At 36.1% G+C, this 21966-nt stretch overlaps 1 protein-coding gene across 4 annotated transcripts in view; it reads left to right on the top strand.

Moving 5' to 3' along the window:
• The window catches only part of LOC122147428 (netrin receptor UNC5A-like), a 168635-nt gene that overhangs the window by 81737 nt on the left and 64932 nt on the right, over positions 1-21966 (top strand). For all 4 annotated transcript variants that reach the window (XM_042769978.1, XM_042769979.1, XM_042769981.1 and 1 more), the window contains exon 2: positions 8527-8748. In XM_042769978.1, the coding sequence (XP_042625912.1) occupies positions 8527-8748 (222 nt within the window). The remainder of the gene's footprint in view (positions 1-8526; positions 8749-21966) is intronic.

Consider the following 21966-nt stretch of genomic DNA (forward strand, 5'->3'; position numbering starts at 1 on the left):
GTGAATGTTTGTCTTTTGTATTCACGTTACCCCAGAATCCTTACTGAAAGCTTGCAATGTAATTAATCTATCACAATGGGTTTTTTTTGTTGTTGTTTTTTGACACCACCTCAGAATAAGATTTTATCGGTTCTGTGTAATAAAAATGCCAATTTATTTTTCATTTACTGTTGTTGTTTTTGTGAACAAAGAAAACTTCCCTCAAAGACAAAATGATGTACAACAGATAATTCATTGTTTGTTTGTTTGTTTGTTTGTTTGTTTTGCCATTGTACAGTATATCTGGAAATTCTATGCTTTTCTTTAGTGAGATACTGCAAGTCCAATCATACTATGAAAATTCACTATGCATTGCTTGCTTAGCTCTACTCATATGTTTATGATTTTTCATTTGAATCATCCAAGTAGAACTTTCTACAGTTTCTACTGGTGACAGTTTGACCCAGGAATGCTTCCCTCAAGATTTAGCATTTTCAGTTTTAGTGAGGTGACACTCTTTTGACACAAATTGGACCTTGTGCATGATGGAGGAAAAAAAAAAAAGGATATTTCTGAATGTGCCTCGTAGCCGAGTTGTATGTAGCCTTCGATGTGAACTGAGCATGTGAACACAGAAGAGAGGCTGTGGCTGGAAAGATTTCCACTAAACCTGGACTCAAGGCAGAGCAAATATTTGTTGTCTGGTGGTAAACAGGCATCAGTCAGGGCCTCAGACAACACCATTTCCTATCTAGACTGTGCATCCTATGTACCAATACCTGTTATCAATCACTAGAACCATTACAAAAAACAGCCTACTGTAGTTCTCACCCACCAGAATAAGACTTTCCCTATTTTCAAGATTTTCACTTGGAATATTTATTTTACAATGAGGTACAGTACATGCATTATTGTGGATTATTGATTAAATATATTGATTTATTGATTAAATTACAGTTTCCAAGATTTGGCCTTGATTGACTCAGGATTTGAAATAGGACAAATTATTTGAAATTTTATAAAATAATAATATAAAAATATTATTTACAAATTGTATTCCTAATGTTGTTAAAAGTGTATTTGGGCAATGATTATTTATTTATTTATTTATTTATTACATTTGTCGAGTTTAAGATTGTCATGACCTGTTATGTCAGACAAATGAATTAAAATACGGAATAAATTTGCACCTGTCCTTATTAATAGCCTATGTACTGTAGATAGCTTCACTATAAACAATATGCATCACTTTATAATAGCTTTAATTAAATGAATGAACTTTATTGCATTATATAGTGCTTAAGAGATCATTAGACATGCAGTGCTGCTGAAAATGTCTTGCCTGAAGGATCCGGAAGCGCAGATGCCTGTTTTGTGACCTCGCTTTAATTTAATCTATAGATTATATATGAAATTGAGAAAATTAATTTCCCTCAAAACGTAGGGCCGTATCAACACTTTGTAACCACCACCGTCACCATGGTTATGTTGTTAAATTACTGGCACATGAAATGGCTTAATAATCTGTATAGTCATTTTAATAAAATTAATTGCTGAAGACATTGTAAAGAGGTGATGACATCATAAAACACATTACAGCCACCGTTCATCATTGTGATTTTAAATTATGCCGAGTGATTGCTCTATGATGCGTTGCTTGAGGGACAAAGAACTGATAAAGGACTTTAATTGGCTTGGAAAGGGCAGACGAAGTAATAGTGGCCGATGAAGAGAGACCTTACGTGACCTTTCTCTGCCATTGTATGTGACCAGTCCCGTATTTACAGTCTGACAATGATTTATTCCAATTTAGCTGATAGAGTCTTCATGTTTGGTTCCAGTTATCAGAAGATTTCGGCTGTGAAGTCAAATGCCAGCGCTGCATCGTGCATCAGATCAGAGAAAGGAAGTAGTTGATGGGAGGCATTTACTGGCTGATGTTGGACGTTTGTTCCTGGTGCGCTCTGGGTTTTGAAGCTGCGGTCTGATCATCTGGTTCTGATTGGTCTCTTTGGTGCTTTGCAGTGTGGTTTTGATGGGTCACTGTTCAGCTGTTGCAAAACCCTGTTGATTTACCAAACATGGCAGTATTTGGAGAGATACGGGCCTGTCTTTTTTTGGCATTACAAACAACCAAGTCTTTTCACGTAGTGTATTTTAATGAACTTGTTCACTTGGATTCATTATTCACAGTTTGGGAACGTTATGAATTGCATCTACCGCTGACGGCATTTGCATGAGAATATCATTTTAGTATTTATTTTATTGAGCTGACACATTTCTGTGGCACTGACAGAAATATCTCACTCTCATAAATATGTTTCATCACTGGTATAATGTTCAGGGATGAGAATGATCATTATCAGATTGCATAGAAGATCGTATCCATTAGATATTAGTTGTGTGTAATATTGGATTTCAAATTCAAATGTTAACCATTATGTAGTGTTTACTTTATTTGTGAATTGATCCATGAGGAGCCTGTTAAGCATGGACGGGCAGTTGTTTTTCTTCTTTGTATGTGTGTGTGCATGCTTGCATATGAAATAAGTACAAAGAGAGTGATGAATATATTAAACCCTATAACAACATAAGTGTGTGAAGCTCATCAATCAGCCTTACAGAATGACTTTAATTTGAAGCTTTGCATGGCTACATGCTCTCATGAATAAAGGATTTAACTTTGTCATGAGCTGGAACGTGTGTTAACAGAACGTGCAAAATGTCCCACACAGTTTGTCCGTTTAGGGTGTAAAGACGCCCTCCTCCGAGCCAGCTGTTTCAAACATTCTCAGTCACACATGGGCAGCTGACATGACCTGTAATTTTACAGTCTTTAAGGAAAAAGGCTATTCAGATGGGCTTTTTTATTCCAATTTTGTGTAATATCTATTTTTCAGCACTTACATGTACAATTTTACTGAGCTGTGAATGCTCTTATTGCTTGTGAAATTATAAGTTTCATTTTAATGCATTAAATGTATTGCAATTATCATTTTTAAAATGAGTGGTCATTAATGTACGTATTGCCTTAAAGATTAAAAAAGTCTATATTGTTTTTTAACCAATTATTAGTCTTGTGGAGTGAGTAAATAATGAATATGTGCATTTTTGGATATCAGATAAATATACACTGGATGGAAATGCCAGGATGTGCAGAAAACCATAAAATGTGCATTAAAGACGTATGTGCTCAGTTGATGCAGATCATTTTTAATATCCGAAAAGAAAACGTGCATTAACTATGATAGAAACAGATTTACCAAATAAACATTTACACATAAACACGTACAATTTTCCCAGGAAGTGACGATTTTGTTCACATGAGTTTGAAACGGTGCTTTATTCGCAAATGTTTTATGCTATATTCTAATTTTCCGCACTAGCTAAATTCACAACTTTGGAGGAAAAAAAAAATAGCTAATAATGATTGAGAAATGTACAAATAAATGTACAAAAAAAATGATGAATGGATAATCAAGTAAACCTAAATAATTTCAGTCCAGTAAGTATTCTTACATTTACTTTTAAAAAATCAGTAACAATTTCACAGCAAAAAGACATGTATCACACATGGATATTTTTACAGTTATGCTGAAAAAGTATTAACCGTCAATTAGACAACAGAATGCATGTAGAAGATAAAGTAGTATCTATCAAATATAGTATTGATACTTTAGAGGTCTTAGATATTGCATATCAAAAAATATACATATTTATATATTTATAGAGTTAATAGGCTAATATATATATATATATATATATATATATATATATATATATATATATTCAGTTTTATTACGTTTCTGAATGTGCAACTAGTGCTGAATTTCCTGCTTTACTTCATTACAGAGCCTTCAAAATAGAGTTAAGCATTGGCATATTCCAGTAAAAATTATATGATTCTGACATATGATGCAATAGCACTTCAGGCAACTTGAGATTGAGTCCCAGCTCATGGTCAATTCTCGATCTCATTCCTCTCTCTCCTGTCCAGTTGTTTCCTGTCTTTCTCTGAACTCTCCTCTCATAATGAAGGCAGCAAGGCCAAAAATATAGCCTAAAAATTGTCCCATGGGATTCTGGGAATAGTGTGCCTTGGTTAGCAGTCAGTGTCTAAATAAATAAATAAATTATGAGGAAAAAAGATGGACTCTTACTGTGAGGGTATCAATTCAGTATAGTGAGAATAACATAGTGCAATACTTTGAAATGCTGAGAAAAAACAATGAATTCATCTCTATTAAGTCCAACATAGCCTGAAACCATTGAGACTGGTCAGGAAAACAGACGTAGACGGTCATGAATGTTTGAAACCTCATTTATTATTGTCATATTTCACCTCAGTCTTACATTGATCCCACCTGGACGAATTCGGCCAGGTCTGCCTGCTGGTTTACCGAGCTCTCATGTTGTAGAAAAGGTCACCATGAGGAGCTAATGGCCATCATCACTGTGCCAAATTAAGGCTCATTAGACGGACCACATCCCGTGGGCGCTCGGTCTTACATCAGCACAAAGAAAGCCATTTTGACCTGCAATAATTGCCTTGATTGCACCATCCTCTGCTTGCAACAGAACGGCTTGAATTCCCGATTCATTTGAGCATGTTTTTAATAAATGAATGTCCCTGTAAGATAAATTACTTGTCTGTCGTAGCACAAAATGTAATGTAACAGAGGGGGGTGAAACTGGAAAGTGATGTATGTCCTTCATTGGACACAGAACATTTAGTTTTTATTAAGAGTTTAACACGTACACAATACATTAGTGGAGGTTCAATAGCCATAGCTTTGCTTCTCAGTATATTTCACCCTGATGAATTAGCAACTGAGCACACACCATGTAAAATGACAAAAGGAAATGAGCAGAGCAGCATTATTATGACGTGTTGCACCAGGCCTGGCGAGGCTGGGTAATGTCTTCGTGTGGAGGCTTGATGTTTATTACTTTGGCTAATGTTACCTGCGTGACCCGGGTTGTGGTTTTCTGCAGGGTGAGATGAGGAAGGTGATGGAAAGGTCAGCGTTAGCCTTGCTGTTTCATTAGTAGAGATGTGCCTTTTGCGCTCTGTGCCACAGGCCATTTTTGATAGAAAATGTCATAAACAGCCAGTCTTCTAGCCATTGATAATTACTTTGTGAATATCACAAATTAGCTTGATTATGTGATTATGACATCGTGAGACCTCCTTTCTACAAAGTGTGTAATAGTTTAAAGATTCTTTAAGTGATTTTGTTTTGATGTGTCTGTGTGCATGTTTGTAAATGTACAGATGTTTATGTAAACATGTCGGGCAACCTGATTTCATAATAAAAATAAAACAAAAACTTTTTTTAAATTGACAATGATAATTGCACATTACAAATAATATATACAAATAAAAGCTAATTTAAAATATTAATAAATACTATAATAGCACATAAATAATACTAAAATAACACTGGTTTGAAGTTATCAAAAGCGGATTAACATCTGAAATCTAATTTTCAGAGTGTGATATCCTGAGGATCTCAAAACTTCATGTGATGTGTAAATCTATAACACTGTGCGACTTAGTTTTCTTGATGTATTGTTCAGTATTAATCCTCAGAGAAAGCATCCAAGCAGTCTATCATTGCTATTGCTAAGGAATGCAACCTATGTTTGTGAAGGCACGTGAAAATACACACTCTCAACTTCAAAACTAATGTAATTTAATCTCATTCGCACCCTCAGCTGGCCCTTTTCCAAACATGATTGTGTTTTCCTGATGATGAGCATCTGCACAAGCATTCCAAGGTTGTTAAATTCTGATGAAGTCAAAATTGAAGCCAGAGAGAATTTAATTCCTTCTGTTTTTGCTTGAAGAAAATCTACAGTAATGTATATGCAAGCAATTTGTGCCTCATGGCTTTGACGTCATGTTTGCTATTTGCACTCAACAAGTGTTTCCATTGAGTCTAAAAACGGAATAAAACTTGGTAATGAGAAACATGCAGAGGGAATAACTATTTGGCAAAAGTGATCACTTTAAAAACTGAATTCAATCCTGAAGGCTATCAGACATGTAGTATGTGTGTGTGTGTGTGTGTGTGTGTGTGTGTGTGTGTGTGTGTGTGTGTGTGTGTGTGTGTGTGTGTGTGTGTGTGTGTGTGTGTGTGTGTGTGTGTGTGTGTGTGTGTGTGATGTACAATGGTAGGGAACCTCCAGTATGAAGAGGGAATAAACAGCCAGCTGAGGCTGCTTGATTGCTCTGGATTGTGGGCGGAAAAGGATAAATTAGCAATTCATTCTTAATTACAAAGACCAGAAAAACATTTCAGCTAATAAATGAAGCAACAAAATTACTGATAGGGGTGCGCTCCATTTCTGTGCCGCACTACGGAATCGTTCTCCCGTAAGTCGCAGGGCCAAGCTCTGATTAATGATGATTTCTCATTGAATCTCTCCAAACATTTATGAATCCAACCCCCTCGGTGCTCCTTCCATAAATCCACGCAGGGGAGAAACATTTCCACCCACAAAGTCACGCAGATCTGTGATCCATAAACATCGGCGCGTACCCCACCTGATCATGCTACCGGGGGTCGTCGGAATAAAGAGCCAGTTTGTCTCACGTTTAATGCAGCCTATTTGCAACGGCGGTTGTCAGTCAGTGAATGGCTGGCAGTCACGTCACTGTGTTCAGCCCGACCGTAATAAAGAATTGAGTTAAAGCCCTAGATACATGGCCTGCCGAGCATATTTTGAAGTGCCGTGGTCATTCAGCAAGAGGGATTTATGGCCTGTGGTCCATCAGCTCTGATCTTAAAAGGCTGTGATTAACAGCAGAGAGAGTAGAGATGGGATTCAGCACTGCTGTAGGCAAACCCTGACAAGGCCATACCACTCAGAAGCTTTTTATTCGGCCTGTTAACAAGGGGACTCACTCTCTCTTACACACACATATTGTTTTTCTGTGTGGGGTGGAATATCATAGTATATGTCTCTTTCAGACAGACTAAGAACTTATTCAGAGACTCTTGAACCCTTTTAGCCCATATCATCTGAACTTTGTCTTGAAACTGACTGATATTTAATTCTGAGTATTTAAATCTATAGATCTAAATATGTATTTAAATCTAAGACTACAGTGCCTTTTTAATATCTCTTGTGAGAATTATAAACTACTGTATTTAATCATATGTCCTTCATAAAAAAATTATAACTATTTGGGGTCCCAGTAAGTCCAGGTGTAAAAATATGATTAAATGTAATGATTTTTTTACATGCTGAAATGTTATTGATATTATCTTTTGCAGCATGAGTCAAATTTCAGATATGTGTGTGTGTGTGTGTGTGTGTGTGTGTGTGTGTGTGTGTATGTAAACTATAAACTATTTCATAATTTCCTTCATTTAAAAAATAAAAGTTATTTGTGGTCTCAGAGACTCCAGGTGTAAAACTATGATTAAATGTGATGAATTGTTACACAATAAAAAATTTGTATTGATGTACAAAGGTGAAAGCAAACAGAGGCAATTTAAAAAAAAATTTGCTTTCACCTTTGTACATCAATACAATTTTTTTATTGTGTAACAATTCATCACTTTTAATCATAGTTTTACACCTGGAGTCTCTGAGACCCCAAATAACTTTTATTTTTTAAATGTTTTTTGCATTGGATAAGAGTCTCATATATGAAAAAATAAATAAATGATAATAAAAAAAACATCTACTTTGTGATAAAAAAAAATAAATACCATTAAAGCTCCAATAATATCTGTAAACTGAGTTTTTATTCGAGTTGGAATTATAAATAACAGGTTCACTTTCAAATTACTGTTATTACTTTTACTCATTAGCATCTCAAATAATATCAAGCCAACATGTTTTCATGTTGCCTTGAATTCGTGGTGTATTAAAATAATTTGTTATTTTTTAAAATACTTAAACTTTACATGTGAGAGTATTCTGGCAGGTGTAATGATGAAGTTCACAAATAAGAAAAAGAAAAAATAATAAAAGAATGACAGCTCACACAAATCACTGTGCAAACAGACTGAATTAGGCTTGCATTTATGTGTATTTATCCCAGTGAATTTGGTATTGACACTTTTAAGTTGTTTAAAGGTTTTATACATTTGTTTCTTTCTTACAATTTTTATCAGACCTAGCAAAGTCAGTACACTCTAATTAATATTCATGAGTTAACCCTGCACGTGTCATAATGCACATGCACACTTTCGGCATCACTGACCCTACTGTGTCTTAAAATACAACCCCATGCCACTCAGGGAAAAGCAAGCATTTTTAAGAGCACGTCATTAGCATGATCTCCCAGACCTGCTGTAGTGGAGACATTTCATCAGCTGTGTTTGGCAGAATATCTGTGTTCTACCAAATACGGATGCACAAGATTAGTATTGCACTCAGGTGCATGTCAAAAGCAATCTGTCCGCTCACAGGGCTCGGAGTATGAAATTAAATCAGATGCGCTCATTATCTCTTTGCACTACTAAAAGGTTAAAGGCATCGGAACAACTACAATCTGTCTTTAAAGTTTTATCTAACTTGCTTTCACAGGCGGAGAGCATGCGGCCACTGTGACGCATCCACTTCCTGCGGCCTTTTCCGACCTGCTGCCACACTTCCTGTTGGAGCCTGATGATGTTTATATCGTTAAGAACAAGCCAGTGACCCTCACCTGCCGCTCAACCCCTGCCACTCAGATCTACTTCAAGTGCAACAGCGAATGGGTTCACCAGGATCAGCACTTGATCGAGCGTGACGTGGACCCTGCCACAGGTAGACCCTCTCAACACTCTCTCCGAGGTTGACAATAAAGCCGGCTGACCCGTAGCATTTATAAAATGACACTGGAAAACAGGAGAGCCTATAAAGGATACTTTCTAGATATTATGCTCTTTCTTCTTCTGTAGTATAGCACAAAATACAAGGACTTCCTTCAAAGCAATTTTCAAAATGTCTTCTGCCCATATCATGAACAGGGCTTGCTTTGTGTACAGTGTATCATGAAGGGCTGGATTAGTTTGGATGTTTCTTGGTTTTTGTAGCAGAGGCAGCAATATTAATAATTAATCTACAACAAATGTCAGTTTGTCAGTATGTCAGTAATCTATTAATAATATAATTTAATAATAAAGCCAAAATCCTTTGCTTTACAGTGAATTTCCCATAGTTACAAGATGTTGCTATGCATATTGAAAGCTTTGATAAAACTGCAGGAACAGCAGTGTTGTGCACTGTAAGTCTAATGTTCTGTTCTATTTATTAATAGTAATCATTTAGCTTAACCGTAGGCTGTTTGTGGTTGCCAAGCAACATTTCTGTCAAAGTTCATTCTGTAAACTTGGCAAACTAATTTATAGGTATTAAGCTAGACATTGGTGTACGATGATGTCATAATTCTTTACAGGAGCAATATAGGGTCATTCTACAGTAGTATGAATAGCCTAATGAACAATATTGGCCTTAAATAATGTATTGTAGCCTAACAAAGAGTTTGTGACCCATGATAAATGATAACAGATTGAAAGCCAGGTGTTCTTTACTGACATATTAGGCAGCCTATCAAGTGCAATGACTGCAGAAATGACCTTATATTTGACAGGAGAAACTGTGCGAAGTTGAGCGGCTCTGTAAAATGAAAGGTAATATTTTAATAGAGTAAATCAAACAACGCAAAGGTATCGGACCATTATCAGAATTACCAAATGCTTGTTTGGTTAACGACACCATATATTCTGAATCAATGTCAGTTTTAGTTAATATGGCTTGCGCTATTATAAAGGCTATGACCCCATGGCATTTTTAAGTTTCATTTTAAAGTTTCTATTCTATTTTAGCTGCTCAGTATATTTTGGCTGTTAATTCAATTGTAATATTGCCATTAATTTAAATGTTGAACGTTGTTGGCATTGAGCAAGATCGCATACTCTGCAGAATCTTATGCAGAAACCTTTTCAGTAGCATTCGGTTATTGCCAATAGCTTAGCATGGGGCTAATGGGTTAAGAAAAGCTCCTTTGATTAGCTTAAAGAAGATAACGTGCTCCATTTTAATCAGGCACTGAGGAAGGCCATTTTAGGACACTGTCAGGGCATTGGTGTGAATATAGTGAACAGTCGGTGCTCAGTGCTGTTCAGCGATGCATTCTGGGAATTTCTAGGGAGAGAAAAATGACTGGCTCCCTGGGCAGCATATATACTATTGTACTAGAGAGTGGATTGAAACAGCTTATATTAATGTTCAAAGATACTGTGTTTCTTGGCAACTATAAACAGCCCCTGTGGTTGGTCTAATGACTTATATTACTTGGCAGAAGAATTGTTTATTATTATTAATATATGTTCGTTTTTCATATTGCCTTTGCTGCTATATTATGAAAACAATAATTCACTGCCGCATGTACCAACATACTTGGTTTTATGTCTTCAAATGTTGCTCAATAAGATTTTAAAGCTGGAACTATCTGTTTTTTAAAATGATTTTAAAGCATCAGCATTTAAGTTGAAGTTGCAGTTTCCCCAAACAAGTTCTGCATGGCTTCTCTTCAGTTTGTGATTTGTTTCTTGTTTTTAAAGACAGCTTCATGTTGCAGTTCCTCAGAGGTTTAATCACTCTCCCCTCTGAGAGCAGTTTAAGAGATGTAGCAAGCACTGTAGCCAATTTGTTCAGCTGTACCTGTTCGTATGTGGACATCCCTCCGTCTCGTGATTGATTGGGATCTGCTGACAAGTACTCAGCTTGGCTTTCTACAATCATATTGTTCCTAGTGTCAGTAGAATAAAAGAATTTCCTAAAGGGTTTTCTGTGTCTCCCGTTCACTGTCTTCCCCTTGTTCTCTCAGGAGGTGGAGGCGGGGAACGGCTCGTCAGCACTCAGCAAGCGGATGTTTATGTGTTTGTTTGACGCTCCTTGGCAGAGGAAGCGTAGGGGCATAGGGATTCACGTCACGCATGTGCTAGGATTCAGAAGTGATCTGTAACTTAAAACCTTCAATTCACAGCATGACAGCTGATTGGGAGAGCTGACGTGTGGATGACATGCTGCAGAGCAGCTGCAACAATTTTCAGGGGAATGTTGCATTTCTTAAGATGGAGGATATGCTGCTAGGTATTAGAGCAGACAGGCATAAACTCCTGTCATCTGTCTTTAACACATGTACACACTAGACTATTAACATTCAGTTTATTTTCGGCAGACAGTACATTGTGTTTATTTATTTAGCTGTGAGTCGCATTCGTCATTCACCGATGTTAAGTCAGCTATTCTGTTTGATTGTCAGCTGAGCCAGGAGTACATCACTTACATAGTGTATGTTTTGCCACCTTTGCAACTGTCGCTTTATTTTGCCTCAAGTAAATTCATGTTGGGTGTTTAGATTTTTTCTTTTTTTCTTTTTTACTGGAAAATACTGATTAAGAAAACATTCTATTATTATTTTGCAGTGTCTTATCAGAAGCATTGCATGACTTCAGTAATTTTCACTCTGTTTGAATGCAATCTACTGTCAACAGTGAGACGGTACAAGGTCTCAACATGACACCCCCATTCCTCTTGCCTCTGTGTTGCTGATGAATGGCCAGCGTTTGGACAGAGATGAAGGACAAACAGATGTCCAACAGTATAGGTTTCCGAAGGCACCCACATTGATCTTTCCCAACTTCCACATTGTGCTTTTAGCAGTGTTTTGAAAGGCGAGCAGCAGGAGGCATCATCTCCTGTGTAGTTTCAGAAAGTCTGGCTCAAAGTTAGTGCTGGGAAGTAAACTAGACTTCTGACTTTTCCTTTTGAATAGTAAAACAACTAAGACATATGTCACCTCATTGAAGCGGAGAGTACAATGTAGTTCCACTTGTCTTGCCAGCTCTGGTGCAAAGGAAATCATTGTTTGATTTGTTTGAAACATGAAAATTTTTGTGTCTTTGTGTTGTTGTGCTAAATACGTTTTTGTCCTTTGTCATCATGGCATTTACATTTTTATATGTAGCTGATGCTTTTATGCAAAGTGATTTACAATTGAGGAAATGCTACAACAAAAGTAATTAACTTCTGCTGTCGGGGTATTATCATTAGCTAAATCTATTAAAACATTTTTGAAAATAAAACTAAAGCTGAAACAAAAAATAAAATAAAAAAATTTAATTAAAAACATGAAAAACTTTCAGTTAATTTTTAAGTTGTTTAAGTTGAAGCACAAAAAAATACTGGAAACTAAACTGGAAAACTGGAAATAAAATAACTAAAAACTTAAATAGTAATAGGATACAAATAAAAGCTAATTCTAAATATTCATTTAAACAATATTTGTGTATATATATATATATATATATATATATATATATATATATATATATATATATATATATATATATATATATATATATATATATATATATATATATATATATAACACAATTTTCTGTACCGGGTATCTGTATTTACATGCATTTCAATTTTCTCTTTTTCTTTTTCTTGTTTTTTTTTTCTTTCTTTCTTTTTTTTCCTTCATTTTAGATTTTTACACTGTTTTTAATATGTGACCCTGGTCCACAAAACCAGTCTTAAGTCATTGGGCTATATTTGTAGCAATAGCCAAAAGTACATTGTATGGGTCAAAATTATTGATTTTTCTTTTGTGCCAAAAATCATTAGGATATTAAATAAAGATCATGTTCCATGAATATATTTTATAAATTTCCTACTGTAAATATATCAAAACGTAACTTTTGATTAGTAAAATGTTTTGCTAAGAACTTCATTTGGACATTTTGGATTTATAAATCTCATTTCGGAAAATTGACCCTTATGCCTGGTTCTGTGGTCCAGGGTCACATATATGTTTTAATATACGTTTTAAGGCTGCTTAAAATATTTGCCAATCATGGTAGTATTTGTAGTACAGAATTAAATTTATGCTGATTAAATAAGATATTGTGTCCAAACAGGATCATTTTACTATTACTGTATTACAGTAATGAGAATGACATTGTTTCACATTAGAGTGAAAAGTGTGCTTTATTCCATAAAATAATAATAATAATATAATAATAATAATAATATAAAAAGTTTTTTTTTAATTTTGGGGTGAAAATATATTTATATATTTCTTAATTACCCCCACAATATCAATATGTTATATATGCTATCAATACTTTAAAATGTCACAAACTTCATCATGTTTCCGCCCTCACCATTAAGACTTAGACCGCTCAGTCCTTCTTTCTTATCAGGGTTTTAGTCATTGGTACCTTGAGGCAGTTTGATCTCATTGAAGGATGTTTAAGTTTGCAAATATCAAGTTATTGACAACTATTAGATATCTGTCTGCTTGGTGCACGTCTCCTTTATATCTGCAGCTTTTACTCGAATGATGAATTATGTTGCGGTCTGTCCTTCCTCTCCAGTGTATCAGTGTCCACTATCGATTCTTTCCTGGGAGTCTATTGGTTCTCATTACCTGCCTCCAGTAACTTATCTCAATTGTTTTTCTCTGGCCAGTTCAAAGTTTCTCCCCTTCAGCTTTAACACACACACACACACACACACACGTCTGAGGAAACTGAGCTAAGACAGGGGAGAGATGAAGACATATCCATTCAAAGAGAAATCATTGATGACAGTGGATTTGCATGGACCAAATCTGGATGCCGGCTGATCCATTGCGGCAATATTCTCGTTTAACTAACTGCAGTCTGAGACATACATAAGCGGGAAAGATTGCAAACACTTTGGATTGTCCGATTATATTTGATTTGTTGCCTCTGAGAGGCTTTCATGGGAGATAAATATTCTTTTGAACATGATCACTTTTATCTCATACAATCTGTCATACCTGACAATATCTCATTTCCCACTTATATGGTCATTTGTGGCAACACTGTGAGAGTAATTGTCAAAAAATCTGGAATATTTGTCTCTTTAGAGATAGTCCTTTGGAAAAGACACCTCACTGACTAGTAGATATGCATTAAATAATTTTTTCCCCATGAGCCCCTTTGACTTCTTAGAGATTGTGGTTTGAATATATGAGATTTTTAATACAATTTGAATTCATTTGTTATAGTTTTGCAGTATGAATTTTTGTTAATATTTTCTTACTCAAATGAAGGTGAACTTGTTTAAGTAAATTAAGTTCCTTTGGATCAGATTCCCTTCATTTATTTTGTTAATTGACCAGATTATAATGATTTTTTTTTGCCATGCCAACATTTTGAGCTTGTTTTTACTGTTCTTGGGTAAAGCTCCTGGGTTCTTACAGACAAACTAAGATGATTAGCACAATCACTTTTAATTGATGAGACAGATTTCTGGCAATTCCAAAGATCTCAGGTAGAAAATTTGAATTTCAGTGGCCCTTTTACCATCTGAATTATAGGAGGAATGTATAAAAAACAGAGCCTTAGTTTAGCCCGTGGGAGAGGAGAGTGAGGTGAAATGAATTATGGGCAATTTTCAGAAACTCATGAGAGTTATTGCCACCCTGTCCACATAATCCTACATTTACTGAATAACAGAAAGAAAAGCAATCACAGGGTTCCATTCAGAGAAATCATTATTATTCATTGTGGGTTTTTTTTTTTTTCCAAGGTTGAAACTACCTGGAAAAAGTGTGAAGATATTCACACTTGATGTGAAGATATTAAATAATATTATATTATTTATCCGTTAAACAGAACAGAGCTGAGCAAAGCTGACAAACATGACCATGGAAGAGTCCAATCTGGACTGCATGGTGATTTGAAGAGAGAGAGAGAGAGAGAGAGAGAGAGAGAGAGAGATAAAGACTTCTTTCAACAACATAAAAAAAATCGTACAAACTTTTGAGTGGAACCGAGTGTGTGTGTGTGTGTGTGTGTGTGTGTGTGTGTGTGTGTGTGTGTGTGTGTGTGTGTGTGTGCGTGTTTGCATGTGTGTGTGCATAAATTATTTTGTTTTATACAGCAATTTTACAGCAAATATCATAAAGGCTACAAATGTATCACAAAGGCTAACAATGTATGAATACAAAGATTAGACTCAGCAGTAATGAAGCAATCTTTAATGGGTTGTTAGAGGCCTGATTTAGTCAGTAGCTGATGTCTCTACAGCCTGGGCTTTAATGAGCATCAAAAGAATGAGTAGGAGGTGAGGACAGTCAGTGTACCTCTAAATGAACATAATCGTCTCGTGCCACCTGCTAGATATCAATCAGTAGCAATGGGGCTAATTGATAAGGCACTATTAGCAACTTTCCCTTTAATGGGAATTGTATTTCATCCTGTCTGAACGGTAAAGAGGGAAAGTGTTTGGCGTTGAGGCATCAGGAGCAGATGGCAAGGTCAACAGCTCCAGTAATCCTGCGAGCAGACAGACCCATTAACTGGCCTGGTCGGGTCAGCACCAGTGAGGGGATCTGCATTACTGCAAATGCTTCATAAAGACACTGTTAGAAACTGAGCACACACAAACAGTCTAAACAAAAGGTATTATCACTGACTACAAATCAGGCTTCCTTAAGGACAGGCTCTCTGGAGAGTCAGATCACATCGGTCTGTGAGTACCAGTTTTTGATAACATTAGATTCAAGACTAAATTAATCTTGGGTTCAGATGGCATGCCATGGACCAAAAACAAACCATTTACAAAGTATATCATGTAGATTGCGGAATAAAATGCCAGAGGTTTTTTTTTTTTTTTTTTTTTTTTTTTTTTTACAAAATTTGCAAATTTGAACTCTTGTTTGCAGGCTTCTTCATAATTATGGGAAATCAGGGTGTGCAGGTTTCAGTTATTCTGCTGTGTTTTGCTGTGCACAGTGAATGAGTACTTCTAAGTAATACTTTTTGTGTGTGTGTGTGTGTGTGTGTGTGTGTGTGTGTGTGTGTGTGTGTGTGTGTGTGTGTGTGTGTGTGTGTGTGCTAAAGACTTTTACATTTTTATAAAATATTTCCATTTCAAAAAAATGTTGACGTTTCTGTTCGTTATAGAATACTGAAAAAAGTTTCAGCTTCCACAGAAATATTAAGCAGCGGAACTGTTTTCAACATTGATAATAATAAGAAATGTTTCTGGAGCTGCAAATCAGCATATCAAAATAATTTTTGAAGGTTCATGTGACACTAAAGTAATGATGCTGAAAATTCAGCTTTGCCATCACAGAAATTAATTTTTTTAAATATATTGAAACAGTTATGTTAAATTGTAACATTATTAATTCAGTGCAATTCAAGTTTATTTCTATAATGCTTTTCACGAAGCATTATTGAAAAAAAACACATTATTAACAATATTACCTTTTTGATCAAATGAATGGGAGTATGTATTGTCAAATAAGTTTTAAGTTAATGTTCTTAAATGCCATCCTTGTGTTCATTTAGTGCAAAATATTCTATTTTACTTCTCATTAACAATTTTGATCAAATTAGCTACAGTAGCTTTTTGGTGGGAATTTGGGTTCCTCTGATTGAAAAAACACACATTTGAGCCATTTCAAAGCAAATACAAATGTATGTACTGAATTGCCTTATTTACCTTACTACATAACCTTGTGTTGATGTAATGGTTTAAATAGGGCTGCCCTGATCTTTGAGTTATTCAGGTGTTATTATGGTTGTTTTGGCTACCTCAAGCTGGTTTTATTCATTGACCCGGTGAGCCCCAAATCTTCAGCATTTAGAGGAAATGTGTGGCACAGAAGTTCTGTTGGACAATGAAAACAACTCCTCTCGGTACACACAGCCTGCACTCCCACAATCCATTTCGGCTCAGACCATAGCTTACAGCTACAGTAGTAAGTAATTACTTTTTGATCAAGAGCTATGCCCTTGTTGTTGCACAGAATGCAATCTAGACTAACAACATGCCTGTGGTGGTGATTCAAGCATTTATTTTTCTCACTGTGCACTAGGAGACCAATGGATTATCAATACTGTACCATTAAGATGTGTTGCTTTTTGTGGAAGAAAATGAAGATTGACACCATAGAGTGGCTGTGAAGAGCCCCAGAGAGCTGTTTACTTCACAATTAAAATGACAGTGACAGGAGTGAAAAAAAACAACAAATGTATTTCAGGATTGGGAAAATGTCCATGGAATGGCATAGAAAATGGGATGTGGTGTCCTCAGGGCAGGTGTTGGAAATATTCATACATTGGGAGGTTTCCAGTGGCACATGTCATGGATGCTTGTCGTGCACTGTAAGATGCAAAGAAGCACAATAATTGGTGAAAGAAGGTTTTGTCATAGCATTTTACACTTTAAAGTGGATCCATATTTAAGTCAAACAGTTTTATTGTTATATAAAAGTAAGTTATATCACATTACAAAATTAAGTGAATAATTTTATATACTTTTATAAAGCTCTTATTTTTAGTTATAAGTTAATAGTTTTTCAGTCCTTTTTTGTCAACTAGATTAGTGTCACTGTTAATTCATATTTTATTTCACTCAGTCCAGTTGTTTTTTTCCTCCATATATCACAAAGCAGAATGAGTGCTACAGCTCTAACTAAAGGCAACAGCTACTAATTTGACTGACATCTGTTGCTGCTCCGCCTTCTTCCTCCATCTCTGATTGTAATTCTCATTCCCCAACAGCACTGTAGCAGCATTTTGCATCATGATAGACACAATAGTTGGAAACAGTTCTACTGTCTTTCTTGTATATCATCTTCCCCTAAAACCCATCATTACAAATATAGTTAAAGATTGGAATTTTTGCACACATTTCATGTGTAGATATACTGTAAAACAGCATTGTGTGGGAGAAGATGGGTGTTAATACATTACAGATATGCAAAAAAAAAAAAAAAAAACAAGTGCTTCTGTGACTAGTTCTGCTTGTCACTCAAGCCTTAACAAACATAAACAATCCAAAGACATTTACTGTTTTTAATCAAGTAAGATGATTTTCGATGCAGATCAACACCTGTTCAGCTCACGTTGCTTTATAAATAGATCAGCCGCTGGGAGAGGAGAGAAGAGATGTGACAGCTTAATAGTCCATGAAGATTTTTGATAGGCAGAGAAACCGGGTGGATGACAGTTTGTGCTTTGTGTGTACTAGCCCTTTGGAATGAATCAGTATAAACTCATTTAGCACTCAAACAAATATCAAAACATGGCTCTTTTTTGTCAACTTGAGCTCCAATTACATGACAGAGGAGGTAGTTTGGGCCAGGAAATGGTTTCTGAATGGATTTGGAGTAGGTCTAGATTGCCACATGATATTCAGGAAAGCGGCTGGGAAATCTGTGACAGTCAGTTCAGTGTGCTGCTGAATTTATTTGCCCTAAAGACTGATGATTTTAGAAATATCCTTTGTTCATCAATCGTGTTATCTAAAAACAGTTTTCGGCACCTTTACATCTGATATTGACATCCCTCTTGGTCTGTTATGCTCACCAAGGCTGCTTTTATTATTATTTATAAAAAAAAATAATAATAATAAAGCAATAAAAAGTAATATTGTGAAATATTCAAAAAAAAAAATGTATGATGGTTTCCACAAAAATATTATCAGCAAAATCTGTAGAAACATTATTAATAATTGAGCTGTAAATCAGCAGCATATTAGGATGATTTCATGTGGTACTGAAGACTTGAGTAATGACTGTACAAATACTGTACGCTCTCTTACATTTTTTTTTATTTAGATTTTCTTCTTAAGCTGTACATTGCCAAAAAGTTTGGTTGTTACCGTATACCAACTTTTGTTTCTTTTTTCAAAATTTATTTTGCTTATTCAATAGGTGTCATTCTGATGAGTTAAGTGATGTATATAGTCACAGAACCATCCCTTAAAAAAAACTGATCACAAGTGGCCACAGGAGACTTGTTTAGTTGTCTTAGTTGTCATTTGGTTAATAAAACTCTTATTTTGCAGTGCTGTCAAACGCCTGTCTGCTAGGCAATATATTTAAGAGATATAAACTTAAAAAGATAGTGTGATGCCAGGTGGTTTTCATGGGTTGGTAGGTCTTTAGCTTGGAGCTATTTAGAATATTTTGGCCGTACTCAGTCCTTAATTGGTTTACCTTAACAGCTACTTGCTGACAGATATGCCTTCTGGTTAAAAATTCTGACAGAAATCGAGGTTTAATGAGGCTGATATGGTTTTTGTTAGCTCCAGTGCTATTAGCTAGCAGATGGATGGTCTCAGTGTCTATCTGTAGCTTTGATAATTTATTACCTGGGGTGTAAATTGTCAACAGAGGAATACCTTCTGTCAGAGCTGGATTTATTCTTGGATGTTGGCCTGCTACAACCAACCATGGCTCATGTGGCCAGTAAATGTAGCTGTAAGAGGAATGAACTAGCAACTCGAGCACGCACCCACTCACACACACACACACATACACACACTTACAGAAGCTGCTGTAAAATCTTAGGGCACATCCCACCTGTCTATGACTCTTAGGAAACATAAGCATTGGAGAGACTGACTTCATATAGTGCTGTCATGATTATATGAAATGTTGGCTTGCGATTAATTGTAATGTTTTCCTTTCTCTTTGGAGTGTTACAAGCTGTTCGTGAATAGATAAGATCCCTAAAGTTGCAAGTCTCGAAAACCGGTGTCGCGCCGGTATTCTGACCGGGAAACAAAAATATGGCGAGACAGGGTTGCCAGGTTTTCACAGCAAAACCCACCCAATTGCTACTCAAAACTAGCCCAATCGCTTTTCAGGGGCGATCCCACAGTAAAAATCGCATTCCGTGGGGTAAAGTACACTTTTTTTGGTGGGGTTGCCATGTTAAAAGTCGCATTCCAGGGGCTAAATATCATGTTATTGGGGTCGCTTCAACCCGCGGACATGAAAAACATCCTGTGGCAACAGTGTAAAAGTAGCCAATTCTGCAGGAAAACCGCGGCCTTGGCAACTCTGTGGCAAGGGGCGTAAAATTTCCATCAGACGCTTGAGGCATTCGGCCAATCACAACGCACTGGATAGTCGCATTTCAGAAAGGCGGGGCATAGAGGAGAAACAATAATGTACACTATTTGGAAAATAATGCGTTTTTTTAACCTTAATGATTTTCTTTAAGGCTTTATTGACATATACCACAGGGTAGGATTAATGGCATGAATATTTAAAAAATACATATATTTTGGAATTTTCCACATTTTATATTGTCATCACATCATCAAGGTAGATTGACATGAATGATAATGGTATTATAATATTAAAATATTTTTAAAATAAAATTTCTGGAACTTATCTTTTTAAAAATAATTATAAACAGATTACCACCAGTAACAACAACAACTAGCAGTTATTATTATTATTATTGTTGTTGTTGTTGTTGTTATAATACCATATTCCGCTGGGATAGGTTTATTGATATATTGCTCACTATAGTATTGTGCAGCGGTAGCCATAATCTATTAGTCGTACGTATGGTACTGCAGTAGTCATTGCATTCAGAAATTTGTCTCTTTAGTTAATTCATTACTATTATGAGTTGTTTTGTTAAAGAGTGTTTGGTTAAAACAATTTCTGTTTTTCGCACAGGGTTGGTTTTGTATCATTTATCGTCACCAGTTGTTACCTGCAAATGATGTTCGTACTGTATGTGTTGACAGTGTTTTCTTTACTCTAAAAATACTAAAGCAAATTAGCATTTTGTCAGCCACTGTCGATCTGTGAATTTCTGTTCTCTCTTCACTGAAGATGCTATGTGTGTTAACACGGAGCCCCCTTCTGCTGCAGTACATGATCATCACATGCTTATTTTACATCATATCAAACAGACTCTCTCCAGAGGCAATTTAGCATCAAACGTCCAATAAATAACAGCAATCAACAGTGACATGCCAATATGGTGCTACGCGCAGATCAAAATGTTGATGCTATAAGATAAAAAATAAAAATAAAAAATCAATCAGCAGACGAATGACAAATTACACCTTGAGTAACCTTCACTAGCTGCCTGTTGAAATAATCTTACAAAACAAAGGAATCTCAGTATTTTAAAGGAATTATTTTAAGGTCAGAGTGGTGTCTTCATGTTCTGTTATGAAATAGTCTACCAGATAAACTCGCATTCACTGTTGCTGGGGCTTCCTCAGGTTTCAGACGCTTAGCATTTAATTTATTTTCAGTCACATAAAAGTCGACATAAAATCATAGTGTTGTCTTTCATGGTGCTTGTAATCACTCTAGCTTGCTTTCCGTGTCACAGTCCATTTCAGAGCTCTGTAGGCTTGAATATTGGTGTATTTCCCCTTTTTCATGCTGCAGATTGACACGTTAGCATGCCAACCTACCTGCGAGTCATTTCACCTTGAGTTGGTATTGGCCTGAACTAGACTGGATTGATTGGTGCCGCAGACACATGCTGGGTCACCAGCCTTAAATAATCCATAATAGAATGGCGAGTGCGAGCAGGGGGCCTTGAACGTTGCATTCACAGTCACAAATGGACAGTTCAATCAAACTAGAACTAACAAAAATATTCCTGTAATAACTGGAATCCTTGAGGCAAGCCTTGACCCAAAAAGTGTGCTGTTTGGGGTCCATGGATATGCCTGTGTGGGCCCCTCCGTGGTTGATGGATTTAATGTGGACCTTGGAACAGTCTATCTGTCTCCTCTCTTCTTCATAGACTGCTGCTCACTGGAGTGAGCCGAGGATTACAGTATCTTATTAGTGCAGGAAAAGAGACAGCCGTTCACTGAGTCATCCTGTCTGTTGGTCCACATGGGCCACACATCCAGCGTCAGAGCGCCTGAGGACAATGGCTTTTTTATGAGCCACTTAGAGTTTGAGAGGTTTTTTGGGGGCGGGATGGATTCTAGTTTTGATCCTTCGTCTATGTGCGGCATTATTTGGGACTTTTTATTATAGGTGGTGCTACCCAAGATGTGTGTTTGCATTTGTAGTGCTTTTTTTCCACCTAAGTGATTCAACTTTTCACCTGCTAGATGAAAAAATATCCCATATATCTAGTGAAGTAGGGCAACGTGTACTGTACCAGTCATTTTTATTTTATTTTATCATTTAATTATTTTTTTAAA

This window comes from Cyprinus carpio, chromosome A14 (genome assembly GCF_018340385.1).
Source record: "Cyprinus carpio isolate SPL01 chromosome A14, ASM1834038v1, whole genome shotgun sequence".
NCBI lineage: Eukaryota > Metazoa > Chordata > Actinopteri > Cypriniformes > Cyprinidae > Cyprinus > Cyprinus carpio.